Source organism: Pimephales promelas, chromosome 3 (assembly GCF_988280905.1).
Source record: "Pimephales promelas chromosome 3, fPimPro1.hap1.1, whole genome shotgun sequence".
In the NCBI taxonomy this organism is placed as follows: domain Eukaryota; kingdom Metazoa; phylum Chordata; class Actinopteri; order Cypriniformes; family Leuciscidae; genus Pimephales; species Pimephales promelas.
Genome location: NC_142771.1, coordinates 32,806,593 through 32,824,164, shown reverse-complemented (window position 1 = coordinate 32,824,164; position 17,572 = coordinate 32,806,593). Strand labels below are relative to the sequence as shown.

Sequence of the window (17,572 nt, the reverse complement as noted above, 5' to 3'; positions counted from 1 at the left end):
TGATTTTTCTTGAGACTGGTAAGCATTAGCATCAAAGTCGTGTCTCATTCATTTCTTAATTTTATATTTGGAATAAATCCCTCCACCGCATACCGTAACCCCTTTTGCTTCGATCTTGCTTGATATCGCGGAGGTATTGCTCCAAAAAAGGTCACTGACACGCACGGGAATACCTGTCGCGCTGCCCGTGTTTGACCATTTGTTTGACGGAGGTAGCAGCAGTAACTAAGGGGGGCGGGGCTCGGCGAAAGGCTAATTGTGACTGTATAGTTTAGTTTGTGTGCTTTTCGTGTATTGATAAAGTTGGTTAGCACTTTGTTTTCCAATCCTGTTCCTCATGTGGGTACGATGTACTTATACAGTGATTACAAAAACTGGGTAATAACTATACTGTAGGTACTTAACCTGAACCTACTCCTAAACCTTACCTTAACCCCTGTAGTTACCTTATATTACCCAGTAATGTCTAAGGTAAGTACTCTATAAGTAAACATGCAAAATAAAGTGCAACCGTTTGCTGGTTTATAGCTAAAAGGTTTGCGAGACAAACAGCACGACAAGAAAGGTAAAATCCAAAGAAAAGTGTCAATTATGCAGCAATTGCAGTTCATAGCAGTAGCAGAAACGCTTTCCGTGTCAGTCAGGATTTAAATTTTATTCAGACCAAAATCACTTGACTGCTGTGATCACGACGTAATTGCGAACTCATGGGAAGGAACTTGAAGGTATACCATTAAAGAGGAGCGCTGGATCTCTATCTTTATTGAGATTTATATTGAATTTTATACTCCATGGTTATACTAAAGAAACGTTAGTCACAAAAACAGACAAAACAGACACCCCTCGTTGTGTTTATGCTTCTTTTTAAAATTATATTAAATAAACATAACTATATATAAAATTACATCTAAACGTATGTACGTTTCGTTTCAAAGACTGGAGGACAGTAAATTTTGAAGACTCTGCCATAATCCCGTTTTCCTCGGTTTTCCTCCGCTTTAAATCTCCCCAACCGGAAATGGACGAGCATCCTTGCGTCAAATGCAAAATTTATGCGTGCATATAGCCCATTAGGTGAAAGGAAAAAGACTGACATCTCTCTCCTTTCATACAGATTGCATCAACTGAGAATAGTTGCTTTTTAATATAAATTACTTCACTTTAAAGAAGAGAATTTCATCTTCATAAAGAGAAATCTTTCATGTCTCTGTGACAAGTATTTACTGAGTTACAGTTTATTTTTCGGACACAAAACAACAAGGTTTTGATGTTAATAAGAGCGTACACAAAAAAGAGGTTTATCATCATGTATTGATTTTAGGGCTGGGCGATATGGCCAAAAAATCATATCTCGATATTTTTTGGTCAAATGGCGATATACGATATATATCTCGGTACTTTCTACGTTTTCTATTTAGATAAAGAAAATCTTTATATTTAAAAAAAAAAAAAATATATATATATATATATATATATATATTCACATTCGGCCCAATGATATCCTACAAACAATGTTGATATTGAAGGATATGGAAACAAATATAATATAGGCTATGCAATATATTATGTGCAAAAAGCTTTTGTTTTTATATTGACTAAAGGCTAAACTAAAAATGAAAATAAAAACAAAAGCACAAACTATTATATTAGCCTGCATTTGATTACCCCATTATAATTACTTTCACTTTCATTAAAAATATATACTTGTAGGTTTAAAATTCCACATATGGCACATTTATTTTCTCCAACAACAAATATTTTAGCAATATGTTTATTTTAGTCAGAATTATTGCGTACTACGTAGTACTATTCACGCGCATGCGCGCGCCGGCGCTCGTTCAAGGAAGCATGAATTTTAGCGGAGATTCACTTGCAGAAACTCGTCCTCTTCTGACATGGACATATTTGTTGTGAAATGGACATATTTGCTTTACTTTCTAACATTTACAGATGGAGAATATACCTGTGAAATATAAGTTGAGCACTGAGGAAAGCACCACATCTCAAACGCATTAAACAGCGCAAGTATATCTGTCAGTCAGCAACAGTGTCTGTCAGAGCATTTGACAGGGCGGCAAGCTGCCTTAAACTTGTTAACTATATCAAAGTGATTTTGACGCAATTAATATAAGCTTGTGTCATGTTTAGGACAAATTGTACTACGTAGCCTAGCTACTTTCACTGCAGCAGCTCACACTGCAACCTCCGCTATTTTTCAGATGTGCTCATATCAAACTACTGTATCGATATAAACGGTATTGCCTCATTCCATATCGTTTCAAAAAATATAACGATACATCGTACAAACTCGATATATCGCCCAGCCCTAATTGATTTTATATGACCATCAATGACGGAGTATTTTACGTCTATGTTGCAGCTATGTGAAAAAAAAAAAAAGATTAAAATGCGGGGACGCGTTTTTGGTCCCCAGGGGGTTAATAAGGTCTGAGAGATTATCATACCGCTTGGTTTTTGGCGGGACAAGTGCAGGATGACAGGTTGAAGGGTCTTTCCAGCAGGTGTGGCACTCGGCCTGCCTGGCCAACAGAAGTCACTCAATGGGGCCACAGCCTCGCCAGCGAAATCATTAGTGGACAACCAATCATAGTCCATCACAGTGAAGGTCAGACAGGCACACCTGTGCCTGTACTGCTCAGGGCTGACATGGCTGTGATGGAGCAAATGGAATCAAAATGCAGTTTGAGGACTCAAATTTAATAGCAAGCGTTCAGGTGAGCAGTTGTTGTGGTACTCACAAGTAAAAAAGCTCGTCAAAAACAGGGTGCAGGGTTTTGAGCTTCACTTGGGTACGCTGACTCCGAGCCATGGGGAACAGATGGTGAGGACACAGCTCCACGATGACAAACGGGTCGCTGAGGCCTAGGGAAGCAGGAATTAGGAGACGAATCCAATAAACAACAGAAAATTTAAGCAAGTAACTAGATTTGGAAGGAAATACCAGTGCCTGCATGGAAGCTAAGGAATAGTGGCAAAGCTTTAGGAAAACCTTCAGTACTTTATAGGCAACACCATCTCTGTGATGTATAACTGGCTACAAATGGTAAAAATACGTAAGATGATGTAAAGAAGGGTCACTGTGATTTTGCCAAGCAAGACATGTACAACATTTCTGTCTGAAAAAAAATATTCTTAACCCTATCCCTACCCATAATTTATCCCTAAAATCAGAGGGAAATGATAGGTGAATAACATTGATGTCACCACACCGGTAACACTTTACTTGAAGGAGTGTGCATAAGACTGACATGACACCTTCATAATCATGACATGTTTGTGACAACTGTCATTAAGTGTCAATGTAAATATGACATTGTTTGAGATGTCTTTGTTATGACATAAACCAATACATCATAAACTGTCAGTGTCTTAGTAATGACAACTTAACATTACTAAGACAACACAACCTGTCGTAATCATGTCATAAACAGATTAATGATCACACTTAAGAAACCACCTAACCACCTTTATTGGTTAACATTACAACAAACCTTCCAGGTGGTTGGTTTTGACATTGGCTGTCATGAGGCCATTATAACTGTGTCATGAATATTTTTTCTTGACCTCATGACAGCCAATGTCAAAACGAACCACATGGCAATTTAAAGTAACGTAACCCATAAAGCTAATTGGTTTCTTAAGTTTGATAATTAATCTGCTATATCATGTTTATGACATATACATGACAAATATTGTGCAAATATCCCCTCCGGACATCGCTATTGGCCGCTACTATATATGAGGTCAGGTATTCCCTACATTGTGGGAACAAAAATATGTAGAAATGTTTGGTCTCCATAAGGAAAACAGCTTAAAAATCATATTAGATACTGTTGTTTTTTTAACATGTAAAAATGCAGGTTTTACGTGATTGGTAGTTTAGGCCTCTTAGTTCAACCCCCTAAAAAACCGAACCTCAAATAGTTTTGTACAGTATAAAAACTATTATATCTATGGAAGGCCCCCCCCAAAAAAAAATGGAAACCCAATTTGTGTGTGTTTGGGTGCTCGAAAATTGGTGTAATTGGTGTTTACCATTGGCATCCAGGGCAATGAGATCAGCAGCATGCAGTATCTCAACAGTGAGTCTTTGCTCAGGGGCATCATAGTAACACTTCACGCTGATACGTCCAAAGCGACTGTGCTTTAAGATTCTCTGTAAAGCAAATGGGAATTTGTTCAAGATTTCTGTCTACATCACAGCAGTAATAAATATAAAATTGGTTTCTAGTTTAGAACTAATTACACATTAGCCAAGGTTGAGACTCTACAACTGATTTTAGTGACACAAGCTAGTGATATATAATTTTTTGTTTACAACCTAGCATTGTCAGTGAATTGATGCTACTTTCTGAGATTCGTCCACCACTCTATGACCAATATTTGAAGCAACCCCTTGTGTAAAGTGATCATGGATAAGCTATTCCAGGCATGGAATATTTGAATGCATTTTATCTAGGCCTACTATTGATGAAGTAAAGCTTGCTAGAAAATGCTGCTCACATAAAAATAACTTTGTAATGTTGCTGTCTTTTCAGATCAGACATTTTTGAGGTTTGGTTTTAGAACTAGTTATGTAGACATCTGCCCCCGTAGGCATTAGACAGCAAGTCAGCTTAGCGGGATTTGAGACACAGTCAGAGACTGTGAAATCTTACAGAGTGCAAAGAATGCTTAGTCAAAGAGGAAATGACTGATGTAAACTTTTAATCATCAGAGGAAGGAATAGTATTCGTGATGTCTTAGCTCCTAATCAACACCTCCTCTCTCAGCAGGGCTGGAGCTAAAAGCTGCGGTAGCCCAGCAAGACTCCTACCCACCTGCTGGGAGATTTTCTCCAGGAAATACTGTTCGATCAGCTCAAAGGAGGAGCATTTGTTCAGACGCAGCTCGTCGTCCAGGCCCTAATGGGAAGGAAGAGGGAAGGAAGATGAAGCCATGCTTAATTAATTTGGCCAGCCACATTGGTTGAAGGTGAGAATACCTTATAATCTCCACTCTTAAGGTCTTCCAAGAGCAGCCCTTCTCCATCAGCTTGGAAGAACCGCACCAGCGTCTGCACGAAAAAGAACCTGTTACTGAACGTTCACACCGCAGCCGACTTGAGCTTTCAAAGCGGCCGGAAGTCATTCATTTTCAATGGAAGCTGGCTTTCCTCAGCTGCAAGGAACGTCAAATCCATCGGCGTCGCGTTTTGGGCGTTTGAGCGTCAATCAGAAAGTTGAAAGAAGCTCAACTTTATGGTAATGAGCTGTGACGCGTTTCAGCGGCAAGCAGCGGCAAAGCAACCAATCGGAATATAGACGTCCTTCACGCTGGCTGATTCCAGAGAAACATGTGAACTTTTGTTCCTACCAAAACTTTAGTTCCGAGAAAATGGACGAGAAGTTAATGTGGAGAAGCTAATGTAGTGCAGGAACTCAACCAAGGGACCTGCAGACCTCTCTCAAAACAGATTTTATAAATTAATTTCCTCCAGTCAGAAGATATCAAATATGTCTGATAATTTGAGCATTTAAAAAGCATAACATTTGAAAAGTCGGCAAGTCTATGGTGCCTAGTGTTTTAAAATAAACTTTCAAAAGTCATGTTGTGTAATCCTGTATTACAAGTTTTGTGAACATATTAACATCTCAAAGTACCTGATTCAGCCTTTTTTATGAGCTGCTTTTATGCAAATATATAATGAATAGAATTTATAATCATTTTTGGAAGTGTTGCTTCGACACAGTGGGCAATTACATTGGAGTTACAGAGTTTAGATTTGTTTTGTGTTATCCAACATATGACTATGACGGTAATAGTGGTTTGAGATCACATATTTTTTTAGCCATTGAATAGCCAGTTTAGCTGGCCTTGAACCCCCTTTTCTTTGGTGGGAACATGTGGAATGTATACAGGTTGAGCACCAGAAACCTATCTGGGGAAATGGGCATTAGGAATAAGACAATAGCTCTAGATGTGATACCAAACCAGGGGTGCGTTTCCCGAAAGCATCGTTAGCCAACTATGCTCGTAAGTTGGTCGCAATTCCCATTGAACTCTATTGGTAATGACGGAACTTGCGACCATAGTTTGCTAAACGATGCTTTCGGGAAACGCACCTCTGGATGGTTCACTCATATTATGAATGGGAGAAACTGCAAAGCACTTTAGGGCAGAATACGTCCTGTCTTCAACTAGTATTTGCACCACTCCAGCTGCCGTTAGAAACTCCAGTTCCAGTGTCCAGATGTGCACTCGGCACATGTGCATTGACTGGACCAACCTGAAATGCTTTTAAACCATTTTTAAACACACGAAATATCATTTTTTAAACAGGCTGTGTCATATTTTATTTGAAATATGTTATTGAAATGTGAGTTTGGCAAGCAGTTTTTCCCCATGAACTGACTTTCCTTGAAATGGACTTGATATTCATGTTGACTCATCCGTACTGACCTCTACAGTGTACTGGAAACGTGAGAAGAATTCCACCTGGACACCCCTGTTTTCCGCCACCGTGTCCAGGATCATCCGCAGGAGCAGCTCCCATAGACTCTGCAGAACCCTAGGGTACAGAAGGATCACGCTCATGGACACAGTGACCTCCTTCACACACAGTCAATTGCCACTAGTGCCCAATTTACTTGGAAAACATGCTTCCAATGGTAAATCTATGTGCCATTACTGTTACATTACTGTTATCGCTTCAGTACCATCGCTGTTCTCACTAAATGACGAAAGTAATTACCTTGTTAGATTCTCTTTAACCAATGACTCATTGAGGATGACTAGAGTGTCATCTAGGTACTTCATCAAAGGAGCCACAGCCTGGAGCAGATTATCAGAGAGGACATATGATGAAAAACACATTAGACCATAGCCAAATTATGCTAACATTAAATCATTAAATGTTCTTGCCTCGTCATTGTTAATAGAGTCTGGAGATAAGCTGATGTGTTGAATGCATCTCCTGAGTTCAGAAAGCATCTGTGAAGGATAAAGATTGGTAACTAACACGAACTAACCATTTTGTAACTGTTTTTGTTCATCTTTGTTAACGTTAGTAAATACAAATATAGCTGTTCATTGTTTATTCATGATATTTCACAGTGCATTAACTAATAATGACAAGATTTTAATAAAGTATTAGTGAGTGTTGAAATTATCGTTAACAAAGATTAAAGGACAACGCCGGCGCAAAATGAACCTTTGGTCTAATTACACATTGCTACCTAGTCAACCGTTATCTGAGATTTGTTTTCATGATTGCCGAATATAAATAGTTTTATCTCTAAAAACAGTTTAGCCTATAACGCTAGTACAATGCTAGTATATAGGGCATAGAGTAATGACAAATAAAAATCGCTTGTTATTACCACTAACAAGGCTCAAAATAGCCCCACAGTAACACGACAGCATAATAAGGGTCCCTACATTCAAACTGAAGCATTGAGAACTTTGTCAGTGTCCATACAGTTTAATAAGAAGATATTTTATACACACAGTCAACTTCGCGAATACAGGAAGAAGCCATCTTTGAAATATAGTCTCTACCAGTCGATCTACGAACGCCGATCCATGTGCGCTGAACTGTGCAGAATCTCATATGGTCCGTTGTTTCCAGAAGAAACACAAACACGAATCGTTTTCTTCTCTTCAATATGTACACGTAGCCTACTGTTCGCGCTCACCTTATCACCTTATTCACATCTCACCAGTCCACATGGATCGGCGTTCGTAGATCGACTGATGGAGACTATTTTTCAAAGATGGCTTCTTCCTGTATTCGCGAAGTTGACTGTGTGTATAAAATATCTTCTTATTAAACTGTATGGACACTGACAAAGTTCTCAATGCTTCGGTTTGAATGTAGGGACCCTTATTATGCTGTCGTGTTTGTGTGGGGCTATTTTGAGCCTTGTTAGTGGTAATAACAAGCGATTTTTATTTGTCATTACTCTATGCCCTATACTAGCATTGTACTAGCGTTATAGGCTAAACTGTTTTTAGAGATAAAACTATTTACATTCGGCAATCATGAAAACAAATCTCAGATAACGGTTGACTAGGTAGCAATGTGTAATTAGACCAAAGGTTCATTTTGCGCCGGAGTTGTCCTTTAACAAATGCGGAAGAAATCGTTCATTCTAGGTAACACTTTACTTGAAGGGGTGTGCATAAGACTAACATGACACCTTAAACATAATTTTAAGTGTCATGGTTAGTAAATCTGGTCCTAAGTCTTTTAGCTCGTTGTGTAACGCACCCCAGATTGGCCGTTTGCAGAAATCTAATTTTTCAGAAAACAATATCCATGCGCAGTATGCATCGGCGTTAACATAGCTTGCTTTTATGTCACCAAATTCATAACACTGAAGCTGTTGATATAATCAAGTCTCTTAGTAGTAGACCTGTGCTCTTGGATGTATGCCATTACCCTATCAGTAAGATGTGTGATTAGACGCTTGGCCTCCCTCTGCAGGTCGATATCAGCATTGTAGAGCTGCCCATTCAGGGACTTGTTGACCTGCTCCTTCCCTTCCAAGCCGCACGACTCCCCCATGGCCTGTTCTACCCCCCGCCAGTCCAGCTCCCGTGGCAGACCTCCCAGGTACACACGCACAAGCTCCGTGCTATTCAGAGCCACACAAACCTGCGCCAAAGCAGCAGCCAGGAAGAGGAGGAAGGGAGATTGGAAATGAGGAAAGGAGAGGTAAAAAGTGGATAGAACAAAAAGGAAGAAAGCAAGGAGGTCTAAATGGGGTGGAGGGAGAGAGAGAGCATATAGTGCGGAATGAAAAGGGGGCGCTAACGCGGTCTGACACACTATGACACAGGCGCAGCGCTGAGACGTCAGTGTTGTCAGGGAGAAGCACTCAACACTGACATTTACTTCGCTCGTAATTAAAGCCAACCCTCCATCGCCCAGAAGCGGTACCTGCACGATGAAACTCTTGTTGTGGTCCTGTCCCAGCTGGCCCCTCTCAATCTTGCGCTTGATCAGCTCGGCGTAACACACCGCCTCGCTGCAGAAATTCTGCCAAACATCAAGAAAGAATTGCGTTATGTGAGTGAAACCATCAATTCTCCTTTCCATTACGGACAAGCTTTTTTATTTTCAGAGTTTTTGACCGCCGCTCTCCAGCTGTGCAAGCTTAAGTGGAGCTTAGAGATCAGTGGTGCTCACGTCCGTCAGCCGTGTGATGAAAATGAAGGCCCCCGCTGAATCGGGCCACGCCAGCTGGGCCCAGAACTCCCGCACCTGGCTGAAGCATGTTGTAACGTCCACCGCCGAGGAGCTGTGTTTCGTCTGACTCTGAATCAGCTCCAGCTGTACCATTAAAATACACACGTCACGTTATGCAGCCAACAAACACTCACTAACACACTTTCAATGAGGGTATGTTAACTTGATTTTTCACTAACGCTTTATTTCACAGTGTCCTTTTCACACATTGCCTGTACTTACCACAGTAGTAGTAAATCACTGAACCAAACCCTAACCCTAGAATACATAAATACACTGTAACAAGGACAACTCTAAATCAAGTGTAACCAATTGTTCTGACTTAAAGAGGCTAAAATCAAAGTGAAATCAAAGTCAATATGAACCGATGGTAACACTTTACTTGAAGGGGTGTGCATAAGACTAACATGACACCTTCATGATCATGACATGACACATGTTATGAATATGAAGGAGGTTTTATACGTGTCATTCGCTCAGTTATGACATTTTCATGCAAATATGACATTGTTTGAGATGTCTGAGATTACTAAGACAACACAACCTGTCATAAACATGATATAGCAGATTAATTATCAAACTTAGCTTTATTGGTTAACATTACACTAAACTGACAGGTGGTTGGTTTTGACATTGGCTGTCATGAAGCCATTATCACTTTTTAATGATAAATTCAATTAGGATCACTCTAGTTGTTGAGGTCACGAAAAATATTCATGACACAGTTATTATGGCCTCATGACAGCCAATGGCAAAGCCAACCACATGACAGTTTAACTTCATTTAATGTCAAGTTTTCATGACAAAGACACTGACAGGTTATGATGTATTGGTTTATGTCAAGGTGTCATAATGAAGACATCTCAAACAATGTCATATTTGCATTAAAATGTCATAACTGAGCGAAAGACAGTTGTCATAAACATGCATAAACCCTACTTCATATTCAAGACATATGTCATGTCATGGTTATGAAGGTGTACAATGTACAATGTAAAAAATATTTCTTTATTACTATTATTGGAGTACGTTTTACGAGGAAAAAGTATTTCAGTCTTCTTCACAATGAAAATTTTAATTCAATATATTACTTGCCATTTCTTTGTAAATATTTGAAAAATGTACAAGCAATTTCTGAGAGGAAATAGGTTTCAAGTAAATTCTGCACCAAACTATTTAAAGACCTGCTGTCTTTAAAGTAGAAATGGGTTTTACAATGACTCACTGACATGGATGGAAACCATTGCACATGTCTTGGCTTGTCATGATGTCACTCAACGCCTCATCCTCCATAACCTATGGAACTCTAGACAATTCGCTTCAGATATAGCTTTACAATGACTCAGCCTATAACAGTTTCCACATTATTGTGCGCCCCATGGGCCCAGGCCATTGAATCTATTCTTTCTGACATTGCCATTGACAAACTTATTGGTTGGCCATGCATCGTATTGGTAGGTATAATACATGCTATAACACTGAAATGCTTTATCCTTGCTCACCTGATCCATTTCCACAGCTTTGCGGATCCTGTCAGTGGATCTTTCATGTACAATCTGCAGCCATTTGTGAATGGAGGTCTTAAACCAATTGTGAAATCCAGTCAGAGCAAACATCTTAGTGTCTCTGAAAAGAAATGTGAATCACCAGTTATTTGGCCATACTCATAATCACTCAAGAGTGGATAATCTATTAATCCTCATGTACATTCACTCACTCTCTCAATGTGAGTCACTCTTTACATAATAGCCTACTGTAGGTGATAAATTAGCACTCATGCAGATGAATGAAGGGCAACACAATGACTAACTTGAGAGGCAGGTACTCCCTGAAGCGTTTGAGGGACTTCAGAGACATGAAGAGCTCAAAAAGGGTCTCTCCCATGGTTTGGGTGAACCGAAAACTCTCTTGCTCCAGGTTCCCACACACTCGCTCCATTGCCACATTGACGTCATCTGCCACCTAGAGACACCGCACAACATTAAAGCCTCTCTCTATCACCTAGCTCCTGTTTATCGAGGCAAGACTTATTTTTAACGCAGATCTATAAGTGTTCCCAGGGGCGTTCAAACTTACAAGCTTCTCTAACTGCCGGTAGGAGATGCTGAAGAAGTCAACCTTCACAGAGCTGAAAGACCAGACAAAACACATGTAGTTTCTGGATTTTTTGTTTTGTTTTGTTTTTAATGCTCAATTTCATTGTTGTTTGTCCCAATCAAACTCATTAAAGCTGAATTGTGCTTTTTTTTCACTGTAAAATTAATTTCTTCTATCTCAGCTTAATTTGCAGAGACAGAAATAAACCTATTTGTAGGTTGAATTTCCGAAGTGTAAACAATATGGCGGTGTGGTGCAATCAAAATATTGCCTGACCAGCCCAACACAGAAAAAACACTGACTCAACCAATGGCGTGAGTTTGGGACGGGACTATCTGTTGTAGATGGGATGTGTGTGCATGTGTGCGTGCGTTATTCTGGAAACATGTTTGAAAACAGTCATTATTTTTGCAATTCTGAAATTACACACTTCACCTTTATACAAAGTTCTACAAAAGTTACCTGTAATAAAGCTTGTTGTAGACATTTTGTCCTCTCTGCACATCATCACATACTGCATCCACCACCACAACCAGACGCCTCAGCTGCTCCTCTAAAGTCTGTAGAGATGTGCAGAAAACAAATACATCGGCTCACAGAAATCGACCAATGCTATCTTGCTCAGTTATGGCCAATAAAGAAACTACAGGAGCTCTATCCACAGCCGTATGTTTGTTCAGATATAATACACTACTATATAAACTATCCCTGTAGCATTCCTTCTGTGGCTACACTTGATTTCCAGAGAATGCGTGAAATTATAAAATGTACAATAACGTAAAAGGCTTTGGAAGAAAACCTCTGCCAAATGCGTGTATGCTATGTAGAGGACCATTGAAAATAGGTAACTATTTATGTTTTGTTGTAGCTAAATGAATGGAAGTATGTTTGATTATATATTTTTGGACATATATTCCAAATTGCAATTGTTAAAAAAAATGAATACTTACTCCTTCGTCTGGTTTAATGTTTGATATTATTCCTTCATACCACTCAACTGTGCCTTTCTAAATTCAGGAACAAGCAAAGAAAGCAAAAATTACAAATAGTAAAAATCAATACAATGTACAATAAAATAAAATATAATTTTTAAAATAACTGTATGCAGTGGCGCCAAAAATATTTGGACACTTACTGTCGAAATTTCGTAATGTCACTGCATTAGATATAAAATATCCGCTTGGGCTTTTCTCAGAACGATCTTCCATTTTTTATGCCACTTTTGCAGTGATCTTTAACATGTGGTCTTAGGATGAGTAGTAGATGTGTGAAGTCAGTTCCTCTCTAGTTTACAAAAGTGTCCTAGATCTACCACAGGTGGACTTCATCACATTTACATCTCACAAAGTGTCACAAAACAATTGTCTTCATTTTGAACTATGTATTAACTTATTTAATTGAAACCAAACAAACTTATTTTTTTCATTGCTAAATGTAGTTTGAAAAGTGTACTTGAAAATAAAGTGTCATTTGGTTTAATGTTTTGTAATATATTGCAGAGACATACTGTACATTACTGTTTGTTTTTACAAATGTCTCTTCTGCTCGCCAAGGCTGTGTTTATTTAAAACAAAAGTACAGCAAAAGAGTAATATTATATATAGAGTGAGATATTTATACAATTTAAAATACCTGTTTTCAATGGAAGCTTTTTTCCTCCACTGAATAAAAAATAAAATAAATAATTGTGACTTTTTATCTCACAATTCTGACTTTTTTCTCACAATCGCGAGTTTCTATCTCGCAATTCTGACTTTCTTTCTCAGAATTGCGAGATATAAAGTCAAAATTGAGTGATATAAAGTCGCAAATACATGTTATAAAATCAGAATTGCGTGATATAAAGTCAGAATTGTGAGATATAAAGTCAGAATTGCGTGATATAAAGTCGCAATTACATGTTATAAAATCAGAATTGCGTGATATAAAGTTAGAATTGTGAGATATAAAGTCAGAATTGCGAGATATAAAGTCAGAATTGCGTGATATAAAGTCAGAATTGTGTGATAAAAAAAGAATTGCGTGATATAAAGTCAGAATTGCGAGATATAAAGTCAGAATTGCATGATATAAAGTCAGAATTGCGAGATATAAAGTCAGAATTGCGAGATATAAAGTCAGAATTGCGTGATATAAAGTCAGAATTGTGTGATAAAAAAAGAATTGCGTGATATAAAGTCAGAATTGCGAGATATAAAGTCAGAATTGCGAGATATAAAGTCAGAATTGCGTGATAAAAAAGAATTGCGTGACAAAGTCAGAATTGTGAGATATAAAGTCAGAATTGCGTGATATAAAGTCAGAATTGTGAGATATAAAGTCAGAATTGCGAGATATAAAGTCAGAATTGCGTGATATAAAGTCAGAATTGTGTGATAAAAAAAGAATTGCGAGATATAAAGTCAGAATTGCGTGATATAAAGTCAGAATTGTGTGACATAAAGTCAGAATTGTGAGATATAAAGTCAGAATTGCGTGATATAAAGTCAGAATTGTGATAAAAAAAGAATTGCGAGATATAAAGTCAGAATTGTGAGATATAAAGTCAGAATTGTGTGATAAAAAAAGAATTGCGTGATATAAAGTCAGAATTGCGAGATATAAAGTCAGAATTGCGAGATATAAAGTCAGAATTGTGAGATATAAAGTCAGAATTGTGTGATAAAAAAAGAATTGCGAGATATAAAGTCAGAATTGCGTGATATAAAGTCAGAATTGTGTGACATAAAGTCAGAATTGTGAGATATAAAGTCAGAATTGCGTGATATAAAGTCAGAATTGTGATAAAAAAAGAATTGCGAGATATAAAGTCAGAATTGTGAGATATAAAGTCAGAATTGTGTGATAAAAAAAGAATTGCGTGATATAAAGTCAGAATTGCGAGATATAAAGTCAGAATTGCGAGATATAAAGTCAGAATTGCGTGATAAAAAAGAATTGCGTGACAAAGTCAGAATTGTGAGATATAAAGTCAGAATTGCGTGATATAAAGTCAGAATTGTGAGATATAAAGTCAGAATTGCGAGATATAAAGTCAGAATTGTGTGATAAAAAAAGAATTGCGAGATATAAAGTCAGAATTGCGTGATATAAAGTCAGAATTGTGTGACATAAAGTCAGAATTGTGAGATATAAAGTCAGAATTGCGTGATATAAAGTCAGAATTGCGAGATATAAAGTCAGAATTGTGAGATAAAAAAGAATTGCGTGATATAAAGTCAGAATTGTGTGATAAAGTCAGAATTGTGAGATATAAAGTCAGAATTGCGAGATATAAAGTCAGAATTGCGTGATATAAAGTCAGAATTGCGAGATATAAAGTCAGAATTGCGTGATAAAAAAGAATTGCGTGACAAAGTCAGAATTGTGAGACATAAAGTCAGAATTGCGTGATAAAAAAAGAATTGTGTGATATAAAGTCAGAATTGTGAGATATAAAGTCAGAATTGTGAGATATAAAGTCAGAATTGTGTGATAAAAAAAGAATTGTGTGATATAAAGTCAGAATTGCGAGATATAAAGTCAGAATTGTGAGATATAAAGTCAGAATTGCGAGATATAAAGTCAGAATTGTGAGATATAAAGTCAGAATTGTGAGATATAAAGTCAGAATTGCGTGATAAAAAAGAATTGCGTGACAAAGTCAGAATTGTGAGATATAAAGTCAGAATTGCGTGATATAAAGTCAGAATTGCGAGATATAAAGTCAGAATTGTGAGATAAAAAAGAATTGCGTGATATAAAGTCAGAATTGTGTGATAAAGTCAGAATTGTGAGATATAAAGTCAGAATTGCGAGATATAAAGTCAGAATTGCGTGATATAAAGTCAGAATTGCGAGATATAAAGTCAGAATTGCGTGATATAAAGTCAGAATTGCGTGATAAAAAAGAATTGCGTGACAAAGTCAGAATTGTGAGACATAAAGTCAGAATTGCGTGATAAAAAAAGAATTGTGTGATATAAAGTCAGAATTGCGAGATATAAAGTCGCAATTGCGTGATATAAAGTCAGAATTGTGAGATATAAAGTCAGAATTGTGAGATATAAAGTCAGAATTGCGAGATATAAAGTCAGAATTGTGAGATATAAAGTCAGAATTGTGTGATAAAAAAAGAATTGTGTGATATAAAGTCAGAATTGCGAGATATAAAGTCAGAATTGTGAGATATAAAGTCAGAATTGCGAGATATAAAGTCAGAATTGTGAGATATAAAGTCAGAATTGTGTGATAAAAAAAGAATTGTGTGATATAAAGTCAGAATTGTGAGATATAAAGTCAGAATTGTGAGATATAAAGTCAGAATTGTGTGATAAAAAAAGAATTGCGAGATATAAAGTCAGAATTGCGAGATATAAAGTCGCAATTGCGTGATATAAAGTCAGAATTGTGAGATATAAAGTCAGAATTGTTTGATAAAAAAAGAATTGTGTGATATAAAGTCAGAATTGCGAGATGTAAAGTCGCAATTACCTTTTATATTTTTCATTCTATGGCGGAAACAAGCTTCCATAGTTTTCTACTTGAATGTATTTTTAAAAAATTATTTATACCCGTGATGACAAAGCTGAATTTTCAGCATCATTACTCCAATCAGTGTTACATGATCCTTCAGAAATCATTTTAATATGATCTGATTTGCTGCTCAAGAAACATTTCTTATTATTATCAACACTTAAAACAGTTGTACTGCTTAATGTTTTAGTGGAAAAGTAATTTGAAATAGCACAGATTTTTTTTTTAATTAAATGCATCCTTGCAGTGTACATTTTTTGGCAAGTGTGTCCAAATACCCTTCAGGACCACTGTATGTCTCACTGTTGATCTGGAACACCATACTTACCTTTATAACTGTTGCTATTTCCAAGTGCAGTTCATTGCGGTTTGAACACACTGCTCTGAAGGCTGCCATTGACTGCATGTGACCAATGCTCCTAAAGCACACATACACAAGGATCAATATCCAAAGAAACAGTTTCAACGGCGCTATCTGGAAACTGCATGCATTGTTCATACAGTATGTCTGTGTGTTGGTGTCTCTCTGAGCTTAGAGTACTGTACTACATTGTAGTAGCAAAAAGCTCACAGGAAATCCATTTTCGTGAGTCCCGCTATACAGATCTACACAGAGTCTGAAAGGGCAGATCACCATGAGCTTGCACACACGGCTGCTGCAATTGATGGTGGAAATATCTGAATATAAATAGATTTATTTTGGTCCTTCGGCCAGAAAATCGACCGTATGAATGCCGGTCTGTGAGCTCATGAGTCTTTGTAGCCTGTGTGCGTGTGTGTGTAAGTTTACCTCAGCATAAGTTCACAGCGTATGATGGCAGCCGAATTGTTGCAGGGGAATACTTGACGCATACTCTTCATTTGAGACAGGCAGTAATCACAGTAAAGTCTGAAGCTCTCTGCCAAAAGACTCTCCTGCACTCAGAAACACACAATTACAGAAATGAGTCAGATGAAATTAATTAGTTCCAAGCTAAAGCCTTAGGGGGGGATTCACAACATATTAATGACACCTGCTCATAGCAGCGTTTATTTGCACAGGCTGACTACGTTGTTTCAGCATCCGATTCGCTAAAGGAACGACACATTAAATTAGCGCACAGTCTGTGGGGAATGTGGCACTTTTTGCGAGTGGTATTAGCAAAATGTTAAATGAGTATAATAAGCCTAGTAGCCATTGACAATGCACCTTGACATGAAAAGGAAATAAACCCAATATATTTTATAAATGTACTGTATGTGGTCTTAAAGTGACAAATTCATAAGCTTACATTTTTCAATCAAAGTCTTTCAGTGAAGTGGCAGACTTTACTCTGGTGATGTCCGGAGGACTTCTCCAATCATTTAGTCCATTATTACAACCGACTAGCTCACATTCAGACTTGCCTCCATCCAATCGACAACCGATGGATAGTCTAGCCTTATTTATTTTTCATTTGTCAAATCAGTTTCACTCAAATATACGTCACAATAGCTAATTATGTTACATTCTGACTTTATATAAATATGCACTGCATAATTGGCCTCATTAAAAGTGGATTACGGGTGGTTATTGCAGACGCGGGTGTTTGTCCTGAAATACTTAGAGCAAAAGTGGTGCAACTGTTTACAATACTATAACCTTCTTAGGTGTTTTTTTACACATAAGTCACATTTTTGAACTGCGCTGATTTTCCATTGTTTTTCTATGTAAATATGCACTTAATG

General features: G+C 37.5%; 1 protein-coding gene across 2 annotated transcripts in view; it reads right to left on the bottom strand.

Annotated features, from left to right (window-relative positions):
- baiap3 (BAI1 associated protein 3) overlaps positions 1-17,572 on the bottom strand; it is a 66,892-nt gene that overhangs the window by 6,257 nt on the left and 43,063 nt on the right. Inside the window, exons 16-33 of one of the 2 annotated variants that reach the window (XM_039687858.2) lie at positions 16,656-16,780; positions 16,194-16,284; positions 12,301-12,357; positions 11,813-11,910; positions 11,330-11,381; positions 11,064-11,215; positions 10,756-10,879; positions 9,194-9,337; positions 8,945-9,043; positions 8,444-8,659; positions 6,925-6,993; positions 6,755-6,834; positions 6,463-6,571; positions 5,006-5,077; positions 4,842-4,925; positions 4,057-4,177; positions 2,760-2,883; positions 2,466-2,671 (exon numbers count right to left, since the gene is read on the bottom strand). In XM_039687858.2, coding sequence (XP_039543792.2) covers positions 2,466-2,671; positions 2,760-2,883; positions 4,057-4,177; positions 4,842-4,925; positions 5,006-5,077; positions 6,463-6,571; positions 6,755-6,834; positions 6,925-6,993; positions 8,444-8,659; positions 8,945-9,043; positions 9,194-9,337; positions 10,756-10,879; positions 11,064-11,215; positions 11,330-11,381; positions 11,813-11,910; positions 12,301-12,357; positions 16,194-16,284; positions 16,656-16,780 — 2,023 coding nt within the window. The remainder of the gene's footprint in view (positions 1-2,465; positions 2,672-2,759; positions 2,884-4,056; positions 4,178-4,841; positions 4,926-5,005; positions 5,078-6,462; positions 6,572-6,754; positions 6,835-6,924; positions 6,994-8,443; positions 8,660-8,944; positions 9,044-9,193; positions 9,338-10,755; positions 10,880-11,063; positions 11,216-11,329; positions 11,382-11,812; positions 11,911-12,300; positions 12,358-16,193; positions 16,285-16,655; positions 16,781-17,572) is intronic. The other variant, XM_089128754.1, reaches the window with a different exon arrangement.